Here is a 19,090-nt window from a genome sequence, read left to right on the forward strand (position 1 = left end):
CAACTTGTTTTCTCTGGAAAATGAGTTCTTCTTGCAACAACAAGTTGTTATGAGGTGGCAGATGCCTGGGTGAAGGAGAAGAGTGCAGCCTTTCTTGTTTGGAGAAGTGCTGTCTCATTAGGAGCCTCTCTCACCCATTTGTGACCATCAGGTCAACGCTTGCCAAGCTGTCACTTGTCCCTCTCAGGGCAGTGTGCCATGTTTAGGGTGTGGGGGTGTTTTTAATGTCACATTGTGTCTTCCTCTAACTTGTGAGCTAACTTGAGTAACAGCGAGCTACAGATGGGAGGAGGGGAGAGGGGATGTCTGAGTGCATCATGTTTCACGAGGTTTGAACAATTTTCATTGATTTTCCACTGGATAAAACAGTCAAGGTCAGGCAGTCAGGGACGGAGAGCCGCTCTGTAAATGAGGTCATCGCTCCAGGATCAGCCTGCCACGCCGGATGGCAGCAGAGCACCACGCATCTCTGCACCCAGCATGGCACAGGATAACTCCAGCTGCCTCCACAGCGACCACCTGGCAGATTGGGGTCACCCTGATGCACACACTCCGTTCGTGTTTCCCATCACCAGTTCCACAGTGAACTGGTTTCACTGGCAGCTTTTTTGAGCAGGACCTGGCAGTCCCTTTGCTGATGCCTCCAGCCACCGTGATGTCCTGCACTGCAGTTATGCTGTGACCCTTCCCCACTCCTCCCTTGCTCCAGGAGACAGGAGCTGCTTCTCGAACAGATCTGAGGTTGTTTGTGATCAACATAATGAGGCAAAAATGGCAGGAATGCCATTTCAGGAGGAATTGCGGGGTCCCTGCTTGCAGTCCAGATGCGTGACTGAGCTCTGGAGGCTGTTGGGCAGAGCCCGTCAGCTCCCTGCCCATTGTACTCCAGCTGGGAGACATCTCACTGCCCTGTGCCTCGGTGAGGGCGCTGACAGCCCCTGCGCACCGTCACCCCGGCGTTCAGCAGGGTGGCAATGGGGGCAGCAGACACGGGGGGACCCGCTGTGCACCTCGGCCCCGGGTTCTGCTGCAGCGGCGGGGTTTGTCCCCTGGAGCGAGACTGGTGGAGACTGAGGGGATGCAGGATGAGAGGATGTGGGGATGCAGGATGTGGCACGCAGGAATGTGAGGATGCGGGGATGAGTGGATGAGGGGTGCGGGATGCGGGGATGTGTGGATGAGGGATGCGGGATGCGAGCACTGCGGGTGGGGCTGCGGGCGGCAGCTCTGCCGAGAAGGGCTGGGCTCGGCCGCGGCCGCTGCCGTTCCTCCGTACCGGCACTGACCTCTAGTGGTACCGGCACCGGCGCAGGCAGCGGTACCGGCAGCGGTACCGGCAGCGGTAAGGACAGCGGTGCTGGCACCGGCACCAGTGCGGGCAGCGTCCGTGCGGCCCTGCGGGTGTGGGTGGCACTGGAGCACGGTCCTGTCGGGCTGCAGCCCCGGTGCTGCCGGGGGTTCCCGCTGTGGCCGAGCTGAGAGCCCGCAGCCCGTGCTGGGCAGGCGGGAGGGCGGCTGCGGGAGGGCCGGGGCGGGGGTCGCACCCGTGCTGCCCTGCGGGGTGAGGTGTGCTGTGCACCGCGGGTCAGGTGTGCTGTGCACCGCGGGTGAGGTGTGCTGTGTTGGGGGTGTGCTGTACCGCGGGTGAGGTGTGCTGTGCACCGAGGGTAAGATGTGCTGTGAAGGTGTGCTGTGCACCGCGGGTCAGGTGTGCTCTGAGGCCTCGCTCTGCCCTCAGAGGCCTCTGAGTCTCGCTCCGACACTGAGGTCTGGTTGATCCCGTCTTAGCCGAGACACCTGTCCCGGGAGGGCAGGTAAGGACGGCGGGGATCCCGCACGGCGCCGCAGCCAGTGGGCAGAGACAGCCCCGGGCAGCACCTGGGGCTGCTCCTGCTCACGCATCCCTCCTTCCTGGGCTGCTGGAGGAGCTGAGGGATGGAGCTTCTGCCTGTGAGTCTGGATGTGGCCGAGGTCCTGCGCTGGGTGAGCACAGATCCCCTCGGCGGTGACCGGTTCCTGGACCAAACAGCTGATTCCCAACAGGAATCATCCTGGGTGTACTGGAGTTAAACCTGAATCCTGCACCCTTCTATGGGCTATGGCTGACTATGGGAGTGCTTTGAGACCAGAGCTTCCCCCTCCCTACCCCCGAGTTAATTATTAGGGGGATTTTTGCATTTAATTTAAAAATGAGTTTAACTTCGCCTCAAATACTATTTTTCAGCCTAATTGAAACATAGCGTGTGTATCTTCTAATTGCTTTGAAGAACCTAATAAGAGGCTCCTTAAAGTCTAAAGGCTAAAAGCTGGAGGGTTTTAATAAATTTAACATTAGCTTAACATCTCCACAGGGACTGTAAAATATCTACTCATAAGGATATTTGCTTGAGCTAAGCAATGCAATTTATGCCTACAGGTTAGTATGTATGTGATATGTGAACACTCCAGTTTTTTATTTTTCTCATTATTTTAGAACTTTTTTCCAATTTTTCAAATATTTTAAAATAAAAGTTGTTTTTACTTTTAAATCTCTGAGGTCTGCAAAGATCTTTGTGCTGAAGCAGGGGTGGGTCAGCTCCTGGTCTCCAGAGGCAGGAGGGCGAGTTTCAGCCTCCTCTCCTTCCTCCCCCCGTCCCATCGCTGGTCCCCTGCCCATGACCTCCTGAAGTGGGGTACAGGGGGTAGAGAGAGAAGCCAAGGCTGGGGTGAGGGTCAGTGAAGGGTCATCCATGGCTCTCCCCTTCTGGGGGGCAGCACAAGTGGTTGGAGCGGTGGGACCCCCTCAGTCGTTCCCCTGGGGCTCCCTCTGTGTGTGCAAACGTGAGGCCCAGCACAGCTCTGGGGCTCTGCAGAGCAGGGCCTTGCCAAGCAGTGAGCCCTGTGCTGCCTGGTCACCAAATGTGATATACCAGTGATTTCCTGGCTACCATTTCAGCTGGCACACCCAGCTGAGGGCCAGGGTGCTGAGCCCCTGTGGCAGAGCAGTGCCAGCTGCCCGTCTGCTGGGTGGGCACGGTCTGTCTGGGCAGGCTGTTCCCTCCAGCCTGTAACTTATGGGAGGGAAGAGCCCCTCCAGAGGGCAGGGCACTGCCCAGATTCGGAAGACCCCCATCTGATTCCCTTTCTGTGGCCCAGGCAAGGCACAGCCTCTCCAGCTGGCACAGCAAAGCACCCTCTGCTGCCCAGCTGCGAGGAGGCACCAGAGCTCTTCGGATGTGTTTGGACCCAACAACAGCAGGACTCCAGAATTACCAATAATAGGGATTTACTTCAGTCATTAATGCCGTTTGGTTTAAATGAAGTTGTTGGATTATGGATGCAGCACTTGGGTTTGCTGAGCTGTGAATTAAAGTTCTCAAAGACCAGGAAAGTGAGGATTTAGTGCCAGGACACCACTTTCAGTGTTATTTGAAGCTCCTTGAAGGAACACTGTGCTCCTGATTTACTTCTTGAGCCCCCCCACAGCACCCAGGGGCTCCTGGGGGAACCTCCAGCTCGGGGCTCCTTCTAATCTATGAGAGAATAGTTCTGCCGAGTTGGGTGGGTGCTCTCACGGCGAGCAGGAACTGTGACAGAACCAGGGGTGGGGTCCAGCCCCCAGATTGTGCAGGTGTGGCCCCCACTCACCCCTGCGCGCTGGTTGTGAGGGGTGGAGTGAGGGGGGGGTTTGGGGAGGGCCGGGCTGGCGGGGGATCGTTTCAGGGTTTCTTTACCCCGGTGGCCGTTCCCAAGGTCCTTTGGGATGCTCGGCGCAGACTTGCTCTAAGCATCTGAAAGGCTGGAAAAGGAATGTTTCCCTGGAGCCCCGGACGGGATCCAGCTGGTCGGTGGGAGACTCCGGGGTCCGCAGGGGGGTACCGGGGGGTTGTGTGCCCTCCTGGCCGTCCGTCGGGGCTGCCCCGGTGGGGAACATTGCATAACGCTTTACATAACCGGGCAGGGAGGGGCGGCCCCCCCGCACCTGCCCGGGGCCGAGGGGCCCCCCCGTGCCGGGTCCCCCCGGGCGCCGGAGGGGGCGGGAGCGGGAGCGGGAGCGCCGGAGCCGCCGCAGCCGCTCAGCCCCGGGGCCGGTGCTGAGGAGCCGCCGCCGGCTCCGAGCGGGGTCTGCAGGGCCCCCCCCCGCCCGGCGGGACCCCTGGGATGGCCTCTGGCAAAGCGGCAGGAGAGCGGCGGTGGGAGCTGGTGCGCTGGTGAGTGCGGAGGGGGGACCCGGCGGGCTCGGAAGGGAGACCCGAGCGGGAGGGTCTCGGTTTGTGGGGGGGGTTTGGGCTTTAGGGTGGGGGGTGCTCCCAGCCCATGCTAAGGGAGAGGAGCCCTCGCGGGGGAGCCCCGGGTGGGGTCGGAGGGACACGGGAGCTCGCCCCGGATCGCGAGGGGCTCCGCGCGGTCCCGGCTGTCGGGGGGTGTCCCGGTGCGGGGGTTCCCGGCGGGGCGGCTGCTCCAGCTGGGGGGGAACACGCTGGGGTGCAGGGAGAGGGCGGATCCGTGCTTGGAGGGGGATTGCTGGGATTTGGGTTCCTGTAGAGGCAGAAGAGTCGGATCCCAAAGACTTCCTGCCCCTGGAAAGGTCCCTGCCTGCGAAGAAGGAAGCGTGGGAGCGGCAGCGTGCCGGGGATGCCGCGGTCCCCCCACCCGAGGGGAGTCCCCGGGACACGCGTGGGGTGCTGGGGCTGCTCCGAGCTCCGGCGTGCAGGGATGGGGCTGGGAACAGGGCGCTGGCCGTGCCCGGAGCGACCGGGACGGGCTGACATTGGGAACAAGCTTTCTCTGTGTTCTTTTATGTTGAATTGTGCAGTTTGTGACGTCCGAAGCTTGTGACTTTTGAGCAGGGCGCTGCGGCGATGCCAAGCTGTGGCTCGGTGACTCCGCGGGGACACTGATGGAAGCTCCGGGATGGGGCCCAGGCTGGTCCCGGCAGCTCCCGGGCGGGATCGGAGCCTGAGCCGGGCCGGGGCTGGGTACCAGAGCCCCAGCTGTGGGTGGGAGTCCCCCAGTCCCGGGCGAGTAGCCAGAGTGGGAGTCACTGAAGGTTTTTTGTTTTTTCCTCTCCCTTTCCCTCCCTCCTTGCAGACAAGGACACTTTTTTCTTTGCACCCTTAGACACAAACTGTTACAGCAGCCACTTGGGCTGGCTGTTCTGCGTCTCCACTGCCTCACCCCTCACTTCCCAAAGGACACCCTGGCTTCCCTGCCTCTGCTCTGTGCAGGGTTATGGTATACCAGGGCTGCAGGGAGCACTGGGACTGCACCATGCTTGGTTGCTTTTACCAAGAAAATTGGCAGGTCACTCTGTGCTGGGGATGCTCGAGGAGCCTTTCCTTTAGCTGCAGCAGGAGGTCCGGGTTCCTGCACCCCCTGCTCCACAGGACCCCCCAGTGCTGGGCTGGGCAGGGTGGGTTCAGGCAGGAGGCAGAGCCCGGCAGCAGCAAGGGGCTCATCAGGGCTGCGTGGAGCTCATGGCACTGTGGGGCATCCCCTTTGCCCCAGCAAAGCAACGTGGCCAGATCCTCGTGGTTAATGTTGGCAATGAACCTCCTGGAGCATCCCCACGCAGAGGAGAGGACACGAGCTCACCCCAGCCCTGGCTGAGGTTCATGGGCTCTGCAGCTGTGTGTGCGTGAGGCTCCAGCCAGTACCACGGGGGCTTTGAATTATTAATGGCTTGCTGATGAAATTTCATGTTCAGAGCAGGGTGTGTGAAGTGCAGCTGGCTGCTGGGGTGGAGGCAGGCAGCAGGATTTTATTCTAAAAGATGAGAACAACTGTGGTTACCAGGCTTTTGCTCACTTGACAGAGAATCCGTACTTCTTTAATTGAATTCATAACCATCATCACTTGAATATTACTTAATAAGCCTCAACATCTGGCCTGACATTTGAAATGATGCTAGAAAGGCATTATCTTGGCCCCAAAGCTAGTGATGGCCTAGGGACAGGGCTGGTGGTGGTGGGGAGGTGGGTGGGTATCAGGGGCAGGCTGTGCCCCAGGGTGACAGTGCTGTACCTCTGCCCCCCGGGCCTTGACAGAGGAATATCCTGTGCTGCTTTGGAAATGTTTGCTCTCTGCTTTTTTGCGCGTGGCAGTTGTGTGTGCTCATGGGTCTGGCCCAGGGGTCCCATGCTGGTTGGGGGCTGTACAGGGGCTGCAGCTGGCAGCGGCCCCACAGATGCCCACCTGGAGGGTGCAGGGACCCCCTCTCTGGGGGTCACCCTCAGGGAATGCCCCGTCCCAGCCACGGCCACGTGCCTGTGGGAGAGTTGGCTGCTGGGCAGTGGGAGGCAGGGATGGTGCAGGGATGCAGGGAGAGAGTCTGTAATGTCATTTTCTGCTTCCACTGGAGAACGTGGTGGTGTTGGACTCGCAGCTCCCAGTGGCACTGCCGAGCCAGCCACTCCCTGTGTCCTGCCTCTCCCTCCCCGCAATCCAGCACTAATGAATATTTCAGTCCCTCTGGGTGTTATTTTTAGGTACGTGCGAGAGGGCCGCTTTCGCATCGAGGAGAGGACACTGACGGCTTTCCAGTGGCTCTACTCCCCCCACCAGCACCGCATCGTCAGCCGGGCAGACCTGGGCTCTCCCACCAGGTAAGGGGGGGCCGGGGGGTGCAGGGCTGGGGGGAGCACGGGCACATCACCCGCCGGTGCTGCTTGCTCTGTCACAAGCCCTCATGGTTTTGACATGGGCCACCTAAGCCCAGCCTGTCTGGGAGCCCTGGGACACCTGAACATCTTGGGCTTTGCTTTAAAATAAAGTTCCAGGTGCAGTAGCTGTACCAGGAGCTGCAAACACCACGTACGTGCCATTAGGTTTAAAGCAGTGGAAGGGACTTACTGCCTGTCCACCCAAACTTTGCTGTTAAACTCCCTGTGCTTGTGGTCAAGCACAAACCTGTTGAGGATCTGCTTTATGCATGCAGCACACTTAATATTTACTTAAAAACCAGTTGGGAGCCAGGGCCCAGCCATCAGTGATCATTGGAAAATATATGTTCTGATATTCCGATTTTGTTCAGTGCTTAAATTCTCCCCTTGGGAGCTGCATCCCAGGCATATGCCGTGGCTCTCCCTGCTGATGCATATGCATCGCTGTCTGTTCCCATCCTGTGTTTGATGATAAAACACCATTAGCATAAAAGCCTCACGGGCCTCCAGACACAGAGAGCGCAGCGTCTGTTCTCCGTCCTGCGAAGAGCTCTGGAACAGGCTGAGTCCCCGAGTGGCTGCCACACTAAAAGCTTTTCCCTCTCCATTTCAACAGCAGTTTTGCTCCAAGAGCCCTCAAAGCCCTGAAGTATTTATCTGCCCAGAATCACACGGACAAGGACAGCAGTGGGAGGGTGGCTGCAGAGGGAAAGGGTACCCAAAAGGCTCAGCTTTCCCAGGGTAGGAAGGGCTGTGGGTGCTCTTCCTGCAGGGCAAGGCGTCTCTGGGGGTGCAGAGGCCCTGGAGCAGGGTGGAAGAGACTTCTAGGAGTGCAAGGACCTGCTGTTCTCTGCAGGAGCCATGGCATACATGCCTGCTGCTGCCAGCTGCTTCCCGTGATGGTGATTCCTCTGCCTGCCGCTGGAGAGGCTTTCTAGAAACTGAGATGACTGTGCTGGTTATTGATTTCAACTAATTTTTGCAAATTGCTGTCAGAGACTGTGTTAACCTCACCCCTGATGCACGTGTATCATTTGGCATGTGCAACTGAAATGCGTGTAACATCATTTATAATTAATGTTAAGTGCTGTTGGGGTTCATTTCACTGGATTAATTTGATTTCCCGATGGGGTTAATTTCAGTGGATTCTTTTGATTTCCCACAGAGATGGGAAGTTACCTGGAGCAGTCTGGAGAGTCTGTGGGATACCAGCGGCCAGTTATGAGCAGCACCTGTCTTATGGGGATAAAATGTTTGCTCAGACTGGGGCCGTCGCCCAAGGCAGCCCAAAAGCAAGCTCTGGCTGGGCGGGTCTCGGGTTTGCCGGTCTCGGGCTGTGCCAGCAGACGGGATCGCGGCCGCGGGGCACTGCCTGAGGCCGGGCAGTGGAGCTGCTGGCCCTGCTGGGGCACGGAGCTGTTGTGAACCGAGCCGGGCCGGGCCGCCCGGTTCAGCTTCTGCTGCTTGGGATGGGAGTGAGGAGGGACCCACGTCGAGGACGTGTGGCTGGCTTTGAGCAGACAGGGCAGGGTAGGGCAGGGCAGGGCAGGGCAGGGCAGGGCGGCAGGAGTCGGCTCTGCCCCCGCAGCCTCGGTGCCCCCGCAGCCTCGGTGCCCGCGCGCGATGCGGGATCCCGGGGCCGCGGCGGCGGGCGGGGTGCGGGCGCAGCTCCGCCCCGCACTGCTCTGCACCGCCCCGCACCTCCCGGCACCGCCCCGCACCGCCCCGCGCGGGGCCGGCTCCGCCACCGCGGCGGGATCCGCAGGCGGGAGCGGCAGGGCCGGTGCGGGGCTGCGGGCTCGGCAGGGCCGGTGCGGGGCTGCGGGCTCGGCAGGGACGGTGCGGGGCTGCGGGCTCCATCCTCCATCCTCCGCGGTACGTGCGGGTTCGTGGCGGGGCGCGCGGCAGCCCCACGGCTCTCGGCTTCTCCGGCTGCGTCCGGAGCCGCGGTGGCTGCGCGGGGGCTCGGGGCCGGCATCGGGACCCAGAACCCGGGGGCTGTTCGGGGGCTCGGGGCCGGGGGCTGGGAGCGGGACCCGTGTGTGGGGTGACGGCGGGGTGGTTACCGGCGGTGCTCTTAAATATTGACCGTTCAAGGGGGAGTCATGCACCGCTCCGTGCGGGGCTCTGCCCGCTGGCCCCGGGAACGGCGGTGGTGGGGCTCGGTGGGGCTCGGGGGGCTCGGTCCTGCCCCCCCCGGGCACCTCCTTGGCTGGGGAGCCCCAGGTGTTCACACAGAAAAGGGCCGTCTGAGCCTCCCCGCGCACCCCGCGCCAGTCCGCTAGGATGACCCTCCCCGTCGCTGTCCCTGAGCGAGGCTGCAGCTCATCCCTGCCGGGGAAGCAGCGCAATGTCTGCTCGCCAGGCTGAGCATTTCCCTTCAACCTGCTCACCCCCGAGGGCACAGCACCGGTGTTCCCCGTGTGGAGCTCCACAGAGCCTGTGAGGGCTGCGTGAGATGTCTCCTGCATCCCTGGTGAATGCAGGGCGTGAGATGGATCCTGCCAGGTGCCGGTGTCTTCTGCACGCTCCAGGCTCTGCTGCTTTATTTAAGGCTGCTTGTTGTTTTAGTAGCAGAAGGGACATAATATCTGTCCACACGGCACGACTTATTGAGGGTTGGAATCAGGCCAAAGAGTCTAAATTCAGATCCAAAAGCATCGTGATTGCAGGCAGCAGGCTCGCGCTTGCACACACCACGTTTCACAGATACTGCATTCTCCCTCTGTTGCTGGTTCCTCCCACAGGGGATGATAACCACAGCAACAAAACTGCCTTTTTCTTTGCTTGTTTGTTTTATCATCCTCCCCTCCCTTCATCCCTAAGCATGTCTGTATGGTGGCAGAGTTCTGGGGGCTGCTTGAAGGGTCCCTGTCCTGCTGCTGCCTGTTGTGTACCTGGTCAGATGCTCTGGGTGTTGTTGGCGGCTGCTGTGGAAACAGGAACAGGACTTCAGCAGCAACAGGAGCAGAGACATTTTTTTCCAGGAGCTAAAAACAGCTCATTCTCTCCAGACCTCTTTGCAATCTCATGGGGGCAGATGAATCCCTGCTTCAAGTTAACATCTGTCTCCAAGTTGGATGCCAAAACAGAAAGACTGTTTCTTGACTCTGATTTGAATCTAACCTGGCTCTTGCAAAAATGACCCAAAATGGTGGAAAAAATATAGGTGATGTTGACAAGAGGTACCAGGATTTGAAAAAGCTCAAGTCCAAGCCCTGTGTTCCTCGTCTGCACCATTCAGAGGGAACCATGTGCTTGGCCTTGAACCCGAGCCCCGGCTGCTGAGGTCTGACCCTGCACCCTCCCAGCTTGGCCTCAGCAGCTGCAGCATCCCTGCCTGGTGCCAAGGCTGGGCTGCAGGGCAGGGGGGGCTGGAGGAGCAGCCCCTGGCAGAAGAAGGTGTGAGGGGACACAGCAGGTCAGTGAGCCCAGTGCCCTGCTGCTGCAGGCACCACGGCACCACAGAATGGTTTGGGTTGAAGGGACCTTAAAGATCATCCAGCTTTAACCCCCCTGCCATGGACAGGGACATCTTCCACTAGACTTTACTGTCTCGTGTAATGTCTTCACAAACATGCTAAGCCTCAGTTAAGTTTTTGGGGTTTTTTGTTCCTTTACTTCTGTTATTAGGAAACTGTTCCAGAGACTGTATTGAAGATTAGAAACCTCCTAATTTCCAGGCAAAGCTCGTTCAGGACTCTCTCATTCCCATGCTTTCCTCCCGCCCCCATGTTTTTCCAGCCCTGATTTTTAGTTTAAGCTGTTCTTTTTCTGTCTCTCCACAATTTCTTCATTGGCTGCAGTCACCCTCCCCCACTCCACCCTGCCCCCGTATTTGTTATGCTAATTGGGCCAAATGCTCTCTGGTTCCCGGTGCTGCTGCCGGTGCCAGCCTGACAATGGGAATGGGCTTTTGCGGTGGTTGCCCCGAGGCATCCTCCCTCCTCTAGCCCGGGTAAGCAGGCGATGATCTCCCCCCTGCAGTGGGGGCCGCGGGCTGTGGTGTGGGATGCGCAGTGGATGTGCAGGTAGCCATGGTGACAGTGCCCAGGGACCTGCCTGCAGCAGGGATGGCCCCGGCACAGCAGCGATGCCCGCCCTGTCTCTGGATCATCCTGAGCAAGGCACCCGTGTGGGCACCGTATGGAGGCACAGAGTGACCTTCCTGCAGGATCCTGGGGAGGCACAGTGCGTGGGGATGCAGGATCCTGGGGAGGCACAGTGCGTGGGGATGCAGGTCTCTGCTACTCTCCTGGAGCATCCTCCCTTGGGCTCCACTTGCTTAGGGAGTGGATGGCTGGAAGAGGTGGGGAAAACAGGCACAGAAAATTTGTGTGCTTGAACAGGCTTTCTCTAGATAGATCCTTCCCAGAGAATTCCATGCCCTCACTAGCAAGGGAGGGCTCTAAAATGGGTGGGCTTGAGAAAACAAGGGACTGTGTATGTTAAATTCACAATGGGCAGAGAAGAATTCAATGAGCCTGCATGATGAGTTTCCACACGTGGGGCTGTGATGAGACACGATCTGTGTCCCTCTGCAGCAAAGAGCTGGGTCGTGTGATGCTGAGAGAAACCAGCGGGGTTTTGGGGGGCACAGGCCAGTGCTGGGGGGTGGCTCAGCTGGCACCTGTTGCTTTCCTGGGTTCCCCTCCTCCATGCTGTGGTCCCCAGAGCGTGTCCCTCCTCTGTCCTGGGTGCTCCCCAGGCTGCTGGGGGTGCTGGTGGTGCCACACTGGGATGGGTGTACCCTCTGTACCACTGAGAAGTGGCATTTTTCAGGTTGAGTGGTGGCTTCCTCCAGGATTTGCTTTTCAGCTGTTTCCATAGAACTGAGCAGGAGGGATCAGATGGCTTTGGACGTAGGGATGAGTCCATGAGATGTCAGTAGTTCCTCAGGAACGTGGAAGAGGAGCTGGAACGTGGTTTGCAGTGTGGGCTGTGCACAGCCTTGGTCTCAGGAAGGTCTATCTAGAAGCTGTCCTCAGCTTTCCTGTCCTTCAGCTGAAGCTCTTGGGTGGCACACAGTGTCCCCTCCCGGGCGTGGTGGCTGAGGGAGCCCTGGAATGGCCAGTGAGTGCTGCTGACCCGATGCTGTTGAGTGGCAAAGAGCCGCCTCTGAGAGCAAGCTGGGGTTTGTGGGAAGCTGCATTTAAGACATTGAGTTACTCTTTTCACTTTAGCAGCACCATAAAGGGGAGAAAATAGCATTAAAAATATTCCATGGACTGAGTCAGAGTTAATTTGGACACTGTTCTCCTTTGCTCTGATGATGTGCACAACGTGTTCTTCCTGCCAGGACACAATCTAATATTTCTGGGTGCCCACAACCTTCCTTAGAATCATAATAGCAGGCTGAATGCCCTCGGAGTGCCGCAGGTGATATTGAACCACTAACGATGAAATCAGTCTCTCACCCCAGTAACAAAAAGGATTATGCTGCCCTTGCTGGGCACCATCCTGCTCTGAGGTGTTCCCAGCGGTGTGGCAGCCCTCACCCAGTGCTCCCAGTGGGCTGAGGCTGTTCACTGGGTTGGGTCAGAGTGATGGGATCCTGGTTCTGGCAGAGGTCCCTGAGAGATGTTAATTTAGGCTGATGTAGATGGTACTGAGGAGCTGTCCTCCCCCAGGGCTTTTGTTCCCTAATTTTGGCTGCTCCGTTATGATTTGGCTGTGCCCGCTCTGAAAGGGGGAGGGGTTGTTTTCCCTTTTGTTTTTGAGCCCAACTGTGTGAAATACCTCGGGGGGAAGAGGGGAAGTGAGAAAATGTCATTGCAGAGACTATTTCTGGATGCACTGCCAGGCAGGCGAGGTGGTGCTGGGCAGGTGGTGCTGTGGTACCCAGGAGCAAGGGATGATGTGGTACCTGGGAGCAAGGGGTGATGTGGTACCTGGGAACAAGGCAGACTGGTGGTCTCGGAGGAGCTGGGGTTGGGTTCTTGGTGTATTTTTAACCTTTGCCTGGTACAAATGTAATTTGTCACCTGTATCCGTGGTGGCTGACGTGGCCCTGGGGGGCTGCCAGACACGTGGGGATGGGGAACAGGCTTCCCCCCTTCCCTGGGCTCTGGTGTGGGGTGAGGTGGGTTTCTGTGGGGGCTGCCCCACACCCTCTTGGGCAGCAGGAAAGGGAGATGTGTTCCCATGGCCGTGCCAGGGTCCTGCCCTCCTGCGCTCCAAAATCCTGGGAGAGGTGTGTGATTGCTCTGTGATTTAGCACAGATGAGACATGAGGAAGAGCTGTTGGAGTGATTCTGACCTGCTGACTGTGGTGACCTCCTAGCAAAGGGGAGTTGGGCCCTGCCTTGCTGCGTGTGTCCCCGTCACCTTCCCTGCTTCCATGTCACCTCCAGCAGCCACGAGTTCACACGGGGCTGAAGTGGCAGAGCAAGATGCAGCAGCTGGTGCTGATGGTGCTGCAAGGGGAAAGGTCTGAATGAAGAGCTGGCTGTTTCCCTGGGACTCTCCAAGCTGTTCTCAATGTAGTGCCAGCTAAGGTCAGAGCTTCCCACAGCTGCTGTCACTCCCTGTCCCACACCTCTGTGTGCAGGGCTGCACTGAAGGGGATGTGTTGGGTGTTATTCCCACGTGTGGCAGAGCCTGGCTGTGCAGGAAGCTCCCTGCTCTTATTTTCAGGCATGTTAATTGTGAGCAGCTCAGTAGAGCTGGGCAGGAATCAGCTGGGTTGAGTGTGAGGAATATGAGACCTGGGGGAAGATGAAGCGAGAGAATAACGTCACACGGTGCTGGTGATGCAGAGCTTTGACAAGGATCACGCAGGCCAGGAGAAAACGTGCTCCAAGCAAATGTCTGTTCCAGATGCTTCGTGGTACCTGAATTACGGCTGCAAACCCTGCAGCCTGGTTTTTTGGTTTTTTTTGTTTTTTTTTTTTTAATAATGTCCTTAAGAGCTCTAAAATGCAAACAATTTCCATCCTTTCATCCCTTTAAGGCTGTGGGCAGAAAAGTAGGAGTTGAAATAGCTCGATTTCAATCCAAGTTTTTTCCCTGGAGTTGAGTGATTTCTCTCTCCAACTCCCTATACTGTCCCCCTCTCGCCCCCGCCCCTTTCTTTCACACATCAGACAGAATCCAAATGTCTCTCAATTTAAAGCTTTTGGGTGCTTGGATGAGAGCATTGGGCTAGAGCTGCCTTAGTCCCCGGAGCCAGCACTGCCTGGAGTGTCGGGAGGGGATGCTCTGTGTCTGCACCAGACCTTGGTTTGGATCACCAGGGTAGGAGGTGAGTGCTCTGGAGCCCATCTGGTCAGACCTTGGCAGTCAGAGGCTGTCTCTGGCCTTTGAGCTGCTGCATGAGAGCTTACTCTTGGCTAGTTTGGGGAAGTGGAAGTTGTGGGGACACCTGGGCACCGTGCCCACCCCTGGAACTCAGCTCACCTCCCCACAGCTCTGCTGTGCCCCGCAATGCCCAAAGCCTTGGTGCAGGGAACAGTTTCTGTTTTTTTTGGATTTGAGATGGATGGGAGCTCATACCCAGCTAGAGGTCAGCATTTCCATTTCCATTGGATTTCTGAAGCCTGGCTGTTAAAGGATGGGGAGGTTGTGTGGTGGTCAGGCTGTAGATGCCATTTCAGCTTTACAGAGCTGCTGGGGAACCAGAGGAAGGAAAATGTGTGCTGCAGGCAGCTGTTGGGAGCTGGTGGGAGGTGGCTCGCTGGGCTCTAGGGCAGTGGGATCTGTTTGCCATGAGAGATGAGCTGATGGGGTTTTTGCTTACTGAGGTTTGATGCCTTTAGCAGGATGTCCCCGGAGGGGCACTGGAGGGGCAGGTGGAGGTTCCCCAGCCTTGTGCCGTGACTGCAGCCCCATTTCAGGGACAGAGGAAGAGGCAGACCACGGCGCTGCCACCAGGACCCTCTGGATTGGGCCTTGGTTGCCGGGGCAGCCCAGGGCATGACATTTGTGGGTGACACACGCCCATGGCTCAGCCCCGGTGCCCACACAGCGGCTCCTGCCTTTAGGAGAAATACGACATTTGCAGCATGAGGTTGCGAAAAGCCCGTGGCCGCGGAGGGGAGAGGAAATGACTTTTCTGTGGCGTTGGGGTGTGCATGTGTGCATGCGCTGCTGTGCCGGGGGCAGCTGGCCGGGAGCTGCCGGGGTCCCCCCGCCCCATCACAGCTCCCTCACGGCAGGAAGAGCCGCTGTGGCTGTGCCTGCAGGGCTGGCACACGAGTGCCACTGCCCCATCACTGCTGTGCCCTGCAGGGCTGGCACACGAGTGCCACTGCCCCATTGCCACTGCCCCAGCACCGCTGTGCCCTGGAGAGTTGGCACAGGAGTGCCACTGCCCCATCACCGCTGCCCCCGTGGCCACAGCACTGAGCCACCACCATGTTCCAGAGGAAACGCAGCGTCTCCTTCGGCGGCTACGGCTGGTGAGTGCCTTCCCTGTCCCTGCCTCACTTCTGGGAGCCATGTGAGGAGCTTTTCTTCCCTCTGAGGCTTCAGAGGAGGAAGCACCACGCGCCGCAGTACGTGGTGGCTCTGCCCTCGTAGCAGAGCCTTTCCCACAGCCCTGTGCCAACAGGAGCGTGTGGGTGTGTTGGGAAGGACCTTCTGCCCTCTGTGCCCGCGGGAAGCCCAGCACAGCTTCAACCCAGCAAAGCCTCGTGAGCACCAGGCAGTGAGGAGAACTCCCTGGGAGCTCATGGTGGGCTCCTGTGGGCACGTCACCTGCAAGAGCTTCTGTGCCCCTGCGCCCTTCTCTTGCTGCTCTGTCTGTCCCCAGCAGAGCACCACGGCTCTCGCCTGCACCCTGAGCTCAGGGGGCCTGTTTGCTCCCCTCCCTTCCCTCCAAGAGGTGTTGATCTGTAGGGAAATAGCTTAAGAAAATGCACTGCTCTCCCTCTGCCCTCCCTCCAGGTCCCCTCTCCGAGGTGTTTTATGCCCATTGCAGGTCTGTGCTGTGTGACTGTGATCTGTGACACTGTAATGGTGTTGGGTGTTTGGGGCAGAGGGTTGCTCTGTTCTGCAACAGCTGCAGGGACCAGGACTGGGCAATGGCAGCTCCAGGGCTTTGAGGGAAAATGTGGTGCTGTGGGCTTGGAGCTGCTTGAGATGGGCTGGGGGAAATGCTGAGTAACTGTGAGGGCTGTGGGGGCAGCTGACACACCGAGGCTTTGAGCAGAGTCCCCTGGGACGGAGCACACGCCTCACTGCAGCCAAGTGAGCTGCCTCGGCTGGATTGTGGGTTTTTGACATACAGAGGGGAAGGGAGCACTCGGATAAACTTCTGTACAAATACGTTTTGTGAAATGTGGGCTCATTTTGTGGTGGACAAATCGCAGCTCTTGGACAGCTCTGCCCCACAGTCTCTGTCGGGGGCAGCGGCTCTGGGGGCTCTCACTGCACTGGGAGCATCTCGGGGGCATCCTGGGAGCATCTCGGGGGCATCCTGGGAGCATCTCGGGGGCATCCTGGGAGCATCCCGGGGGCATCCTGGGAGCTTCCCACTGCGGTGGAGCCGAGCCATGAGCACCCCTTGGCAGAGGTGTTCAGGGGCCAGCCGGGCTTTGCTCTGTTGTTTTTCTGCTGCGCTTTGGCAGTTGCAGGAAAAAGACAACTGCGGGCTGGAGAACCGCTCAGGAAAGTGTGGTCTGCCGGCTGCTGGGAGGGGGGGCCGTGTGGGCTGCGGAGGGGCTGCCCTGGGGTTGGTTGGGCTGTGCCACCATCACAGTCAGGGCTGGGGGAACAGGACACGGGCTGTCCTTTCAACACCAGTGTCGGTGTGTGCGTGGTGAGAGACCCAGACGGGGAGTGCGAGGAGGAGCCCCCTCCTCCGTGTGCTGCGGGGGGAGCTCCGAGGGGTCGGGGCACATCTCCCCGGGTCCCTGGGGAAGACGCTCCCGTGCGCAGCCGGGAGAACCTTTCCTTGGGCGTTTACGGGAAAAGAAGGGACCCGCTACAGCCCTGTACCTGCACCTGCATCTTCTCACGGTCCCGGCCGACCCACCCTTCCTGTGGGGCCGCCTGTGAGGTGTCCGGGCACACCCAGCCGCCGCTCGCTGTGGCTGCACTTGCTATTTCCAACCTCCGCTGGGCTGGAAATTAATTTTTTTTTTCTCTCTACCGGCTGCATCTGCTGCTGGCGAGGTCCTGGAGCAGCGTGCTTGTCTTGGGGGGCAGGCGTGGTGCCCCCACATTGACTGCAGGGATGCACGTGGGGAGAAAAGCCACTGTGGTGCTGCCCAGGGACTGGAGCTGCCCAGGGACTGGTGCTGCCCTGGGACTGGAGCTGCCCAGGGACTGGTGCTGCCCAGGGACTGGTGCTGCCCAGGGACTGGTGCTGCCCTGGGACTGGTGCTGCCCAGGGACTGGTGCTGTAAGTGCTGCCCAGGGACTGGTGCTGCCCTGGGACTGGTGCTGCCCAGGGACTGGTGCTGCCCTGGACTGGTGCTGTAAGTGCTGCCCTGGGACTGGTGCTGCCCTGGGACTGGTGCTGCCCAGGGACTGGTGCTGCCAGGGCCGTGCAGCCCCAGGGCTGTACCAGAGCACGGGCAGGGGCTGTTTCACTTCGCCCCCTCGGGAGCAGGGCAGGGCAGCCAAACCGCTCTCACAGTCATAGTGCCACTGCGGTTTCCCAAGCAGAGGAGTTTCTTTCCTGTTTGTTTCTTTTTTTGTTTGTTTGTTTTGACTTGTTTTTTCTTTCTTCTCTCTCTAAGAGGCCAAATAACGACTGGTTTTTCCTCCCGTGGTTCCGGATGGAGCCACTCGTGCAGCCTCCACTCAGGCACAGTCCCACGGGCTGCCCCAGCCACCCGCTCCCCCTGAGCTCCTTTGCACCCACCACCCAGTCTGGGAGCAGCTCTGCCACCCAGCATTCTCTGATGTTCAGCCTGATTTAACGATCAACAAGACCTGGGCAGGCTTGTTGGGTATTAAGTGACAATAGCAGGTGCCCTGGGTCTATTTTTAGGAGCAGCAGTGCTCTGGCTCTTCAGGGCAGAGCATGGGAGCTGATGTTTGGGGAAGTGCAAGAGGAGGTTGGGGGTGTTCTTTTTGCCGTTTGGTCTTTTTTGAGATGTGGAACTGATTCCATGTGGCAGATAACAGAGCATTTGCAATGACTGCCAAAAGACATTGTTTTGCATTTTGAGACATTACTATGATTTGCATTAATTAATATTAATATGACTCTAACCGTAATGATTCTGTGGAGATGGGCACTCATTAACGGTGCCAAGGAAAAGAGTGAATGAACTGGGGCTCCTGGTTCCATGTGAGCCAGCTGGGGCTGGGATCAGTGTGGCTGCTCTGTGTTCTGTCTGCCCCGGGGAGAGTCACCTTTGTGGGGTTTGGTGGGATCTTCCCAGCACGTCAGGGCTGTCCTGGGTCCATCATGTGTAAATACATGTTTTATGGGAGCTGTGCTTTGGAGAGAGCCAGGACATGGGTGATGTCCTCCTTTGCTGCCCAGCTCACCCACCTCTGGCGTTCCAGGGGGGGAGGCAGCAGTTCTGCACTGGTCACCACCAGGAAAGAACTGGGGGGATTTTGTCCTGCTTGCTGCCAGGCTTCACTTTGGGTTAAATTTTGGCTGAATTTGTTTTCTGATGAAGTCTTTCTGTGGTGATTGTCATGTCAGCCAGAGCACTGGCACCTCTGAAGTGGATGCTGGGGTTGTGTTTGGCAGGAGACCCCAGTACCTGACCCCCACCCTACACCCACAGCCCCTGTGCCCACAGTAATGCCCTGCTCTGCTCTGCTCTCTCCCCAGGATCGACAAGACAATGCTGGCCAGCCTGAAGATCAAGTGAGTACCTGACTCTTCTCTCACAGTGATTTCCTGTGCTGGGAGCTGGCTCTGTGTGTGGAGGATGCTCTCCTGGGAGCTGGGTTCCAGCTGGTTCCGTGGAGTCCAGCCATGTCCACCCCTTCCAGGGCATACATTGTGCATGTCCCATGGCCTGTTCTGGAAGTCTGAGGTGAATCAGCCACTGGGAGATGGTAACAAACACAGGGACACGATCACTGTGAGATCAGTGGGCTGAGACGTGCACTGCCCAACTCACAGGGCACCAGCTCTGCCTTGGGGGTGCTGGGGGTGGGAATCAGCAGGATGGACCCTCACTGAGCTTCTGGGTGTAAATCCAGGGAAATCTGGAGGTTTCATATTTCGTTTTTCAATCCTGCAGTCTGGAGAGGGGCTGGGTGTCAGTGGGACAGTGAGTGCCTGTGACCCAGCTCCTCTCCCGTGCTGCTGGGGGGCTCTGGGCACTGCTCTGGAGGGGGTGGAGGTGTTGCTTGGGCCCAGGAGAGTCTCTGGGCTGGCAGTGTTGCTTGGTGGGTCCATCTTGGATTTGCCACAGACTTGCTGGGCACTGGTGGTGTGGACTGTGGTGCTCTGGCAAGGCGGTTGCTGGGCCAGGTCCTGGGCTGGGATGGAGGAAGGCACGTGGGGTCACTGCCCCTGCTGGGAATGTCAC

The 19,090-nt window shown here is 58.6% G+C and overlaps 1 protein-coding gene across 8 annotated transcripts in view; it reads left to right on the forward strand.

Moving 5' to 3' along the window:
- Positions 1 to 1,328: 1,328 nt before the first annotated feature.
- Positions 1,329 to 19,090, forward strand: part of RAP1GAP2 (RAP1 GTPase activating protein 2) — a 60,896-nt gene continuing 43,134 nt past the window's right edge. For 2 of the 8 annotated variants that reach the window (XM_027698717.1, XM_027698718.1), the window contains exons 1-2: positions 14,954 to 15,040; positions 18,382 to 18,417. In XM_027698717.1, the coding sequence (XP_027554518.1) occupies positions 14,997 to 15,040; positions 18,382 to 18,417 (80 nt within the window). In that variant the 5' untranslated portion in view covers positions 14,954 to 14,996. Of the gene's footprint in view, positions 1,343 to 4,102; positions 4,191 to 6,342; positions 6,585 to 8,367; positions 8,439 to 8,502; positions 8,517 to 13,855; positions 13,885 to 14,953; positions 15,041 to 18,381; positions 18,418 to 19,090 lie in introns of those variants that run through there. The other 6 variants (XM_027698720.1, XM_027698716.1, XM_027698719.1 and 3 more) reach the window with 6 other exon arrangements.

The sequence above is a fragment of the Neopelma chrysocephalum genome, unplaced genomic scaffold, assembly GCF_003984885.1.
Source record: "Neopelma chrysocephalum unplaced genomic scaffold, ASM398488v2 Primary Assembly neopelma1_132, whole genome shotgun sequence".
Lineage (NCBI taxonomy): Eukaryota > Metazoa > Chordata > Aves > Passeriformes > Pipridae > Neopelma > Neopelma chrysocephalum.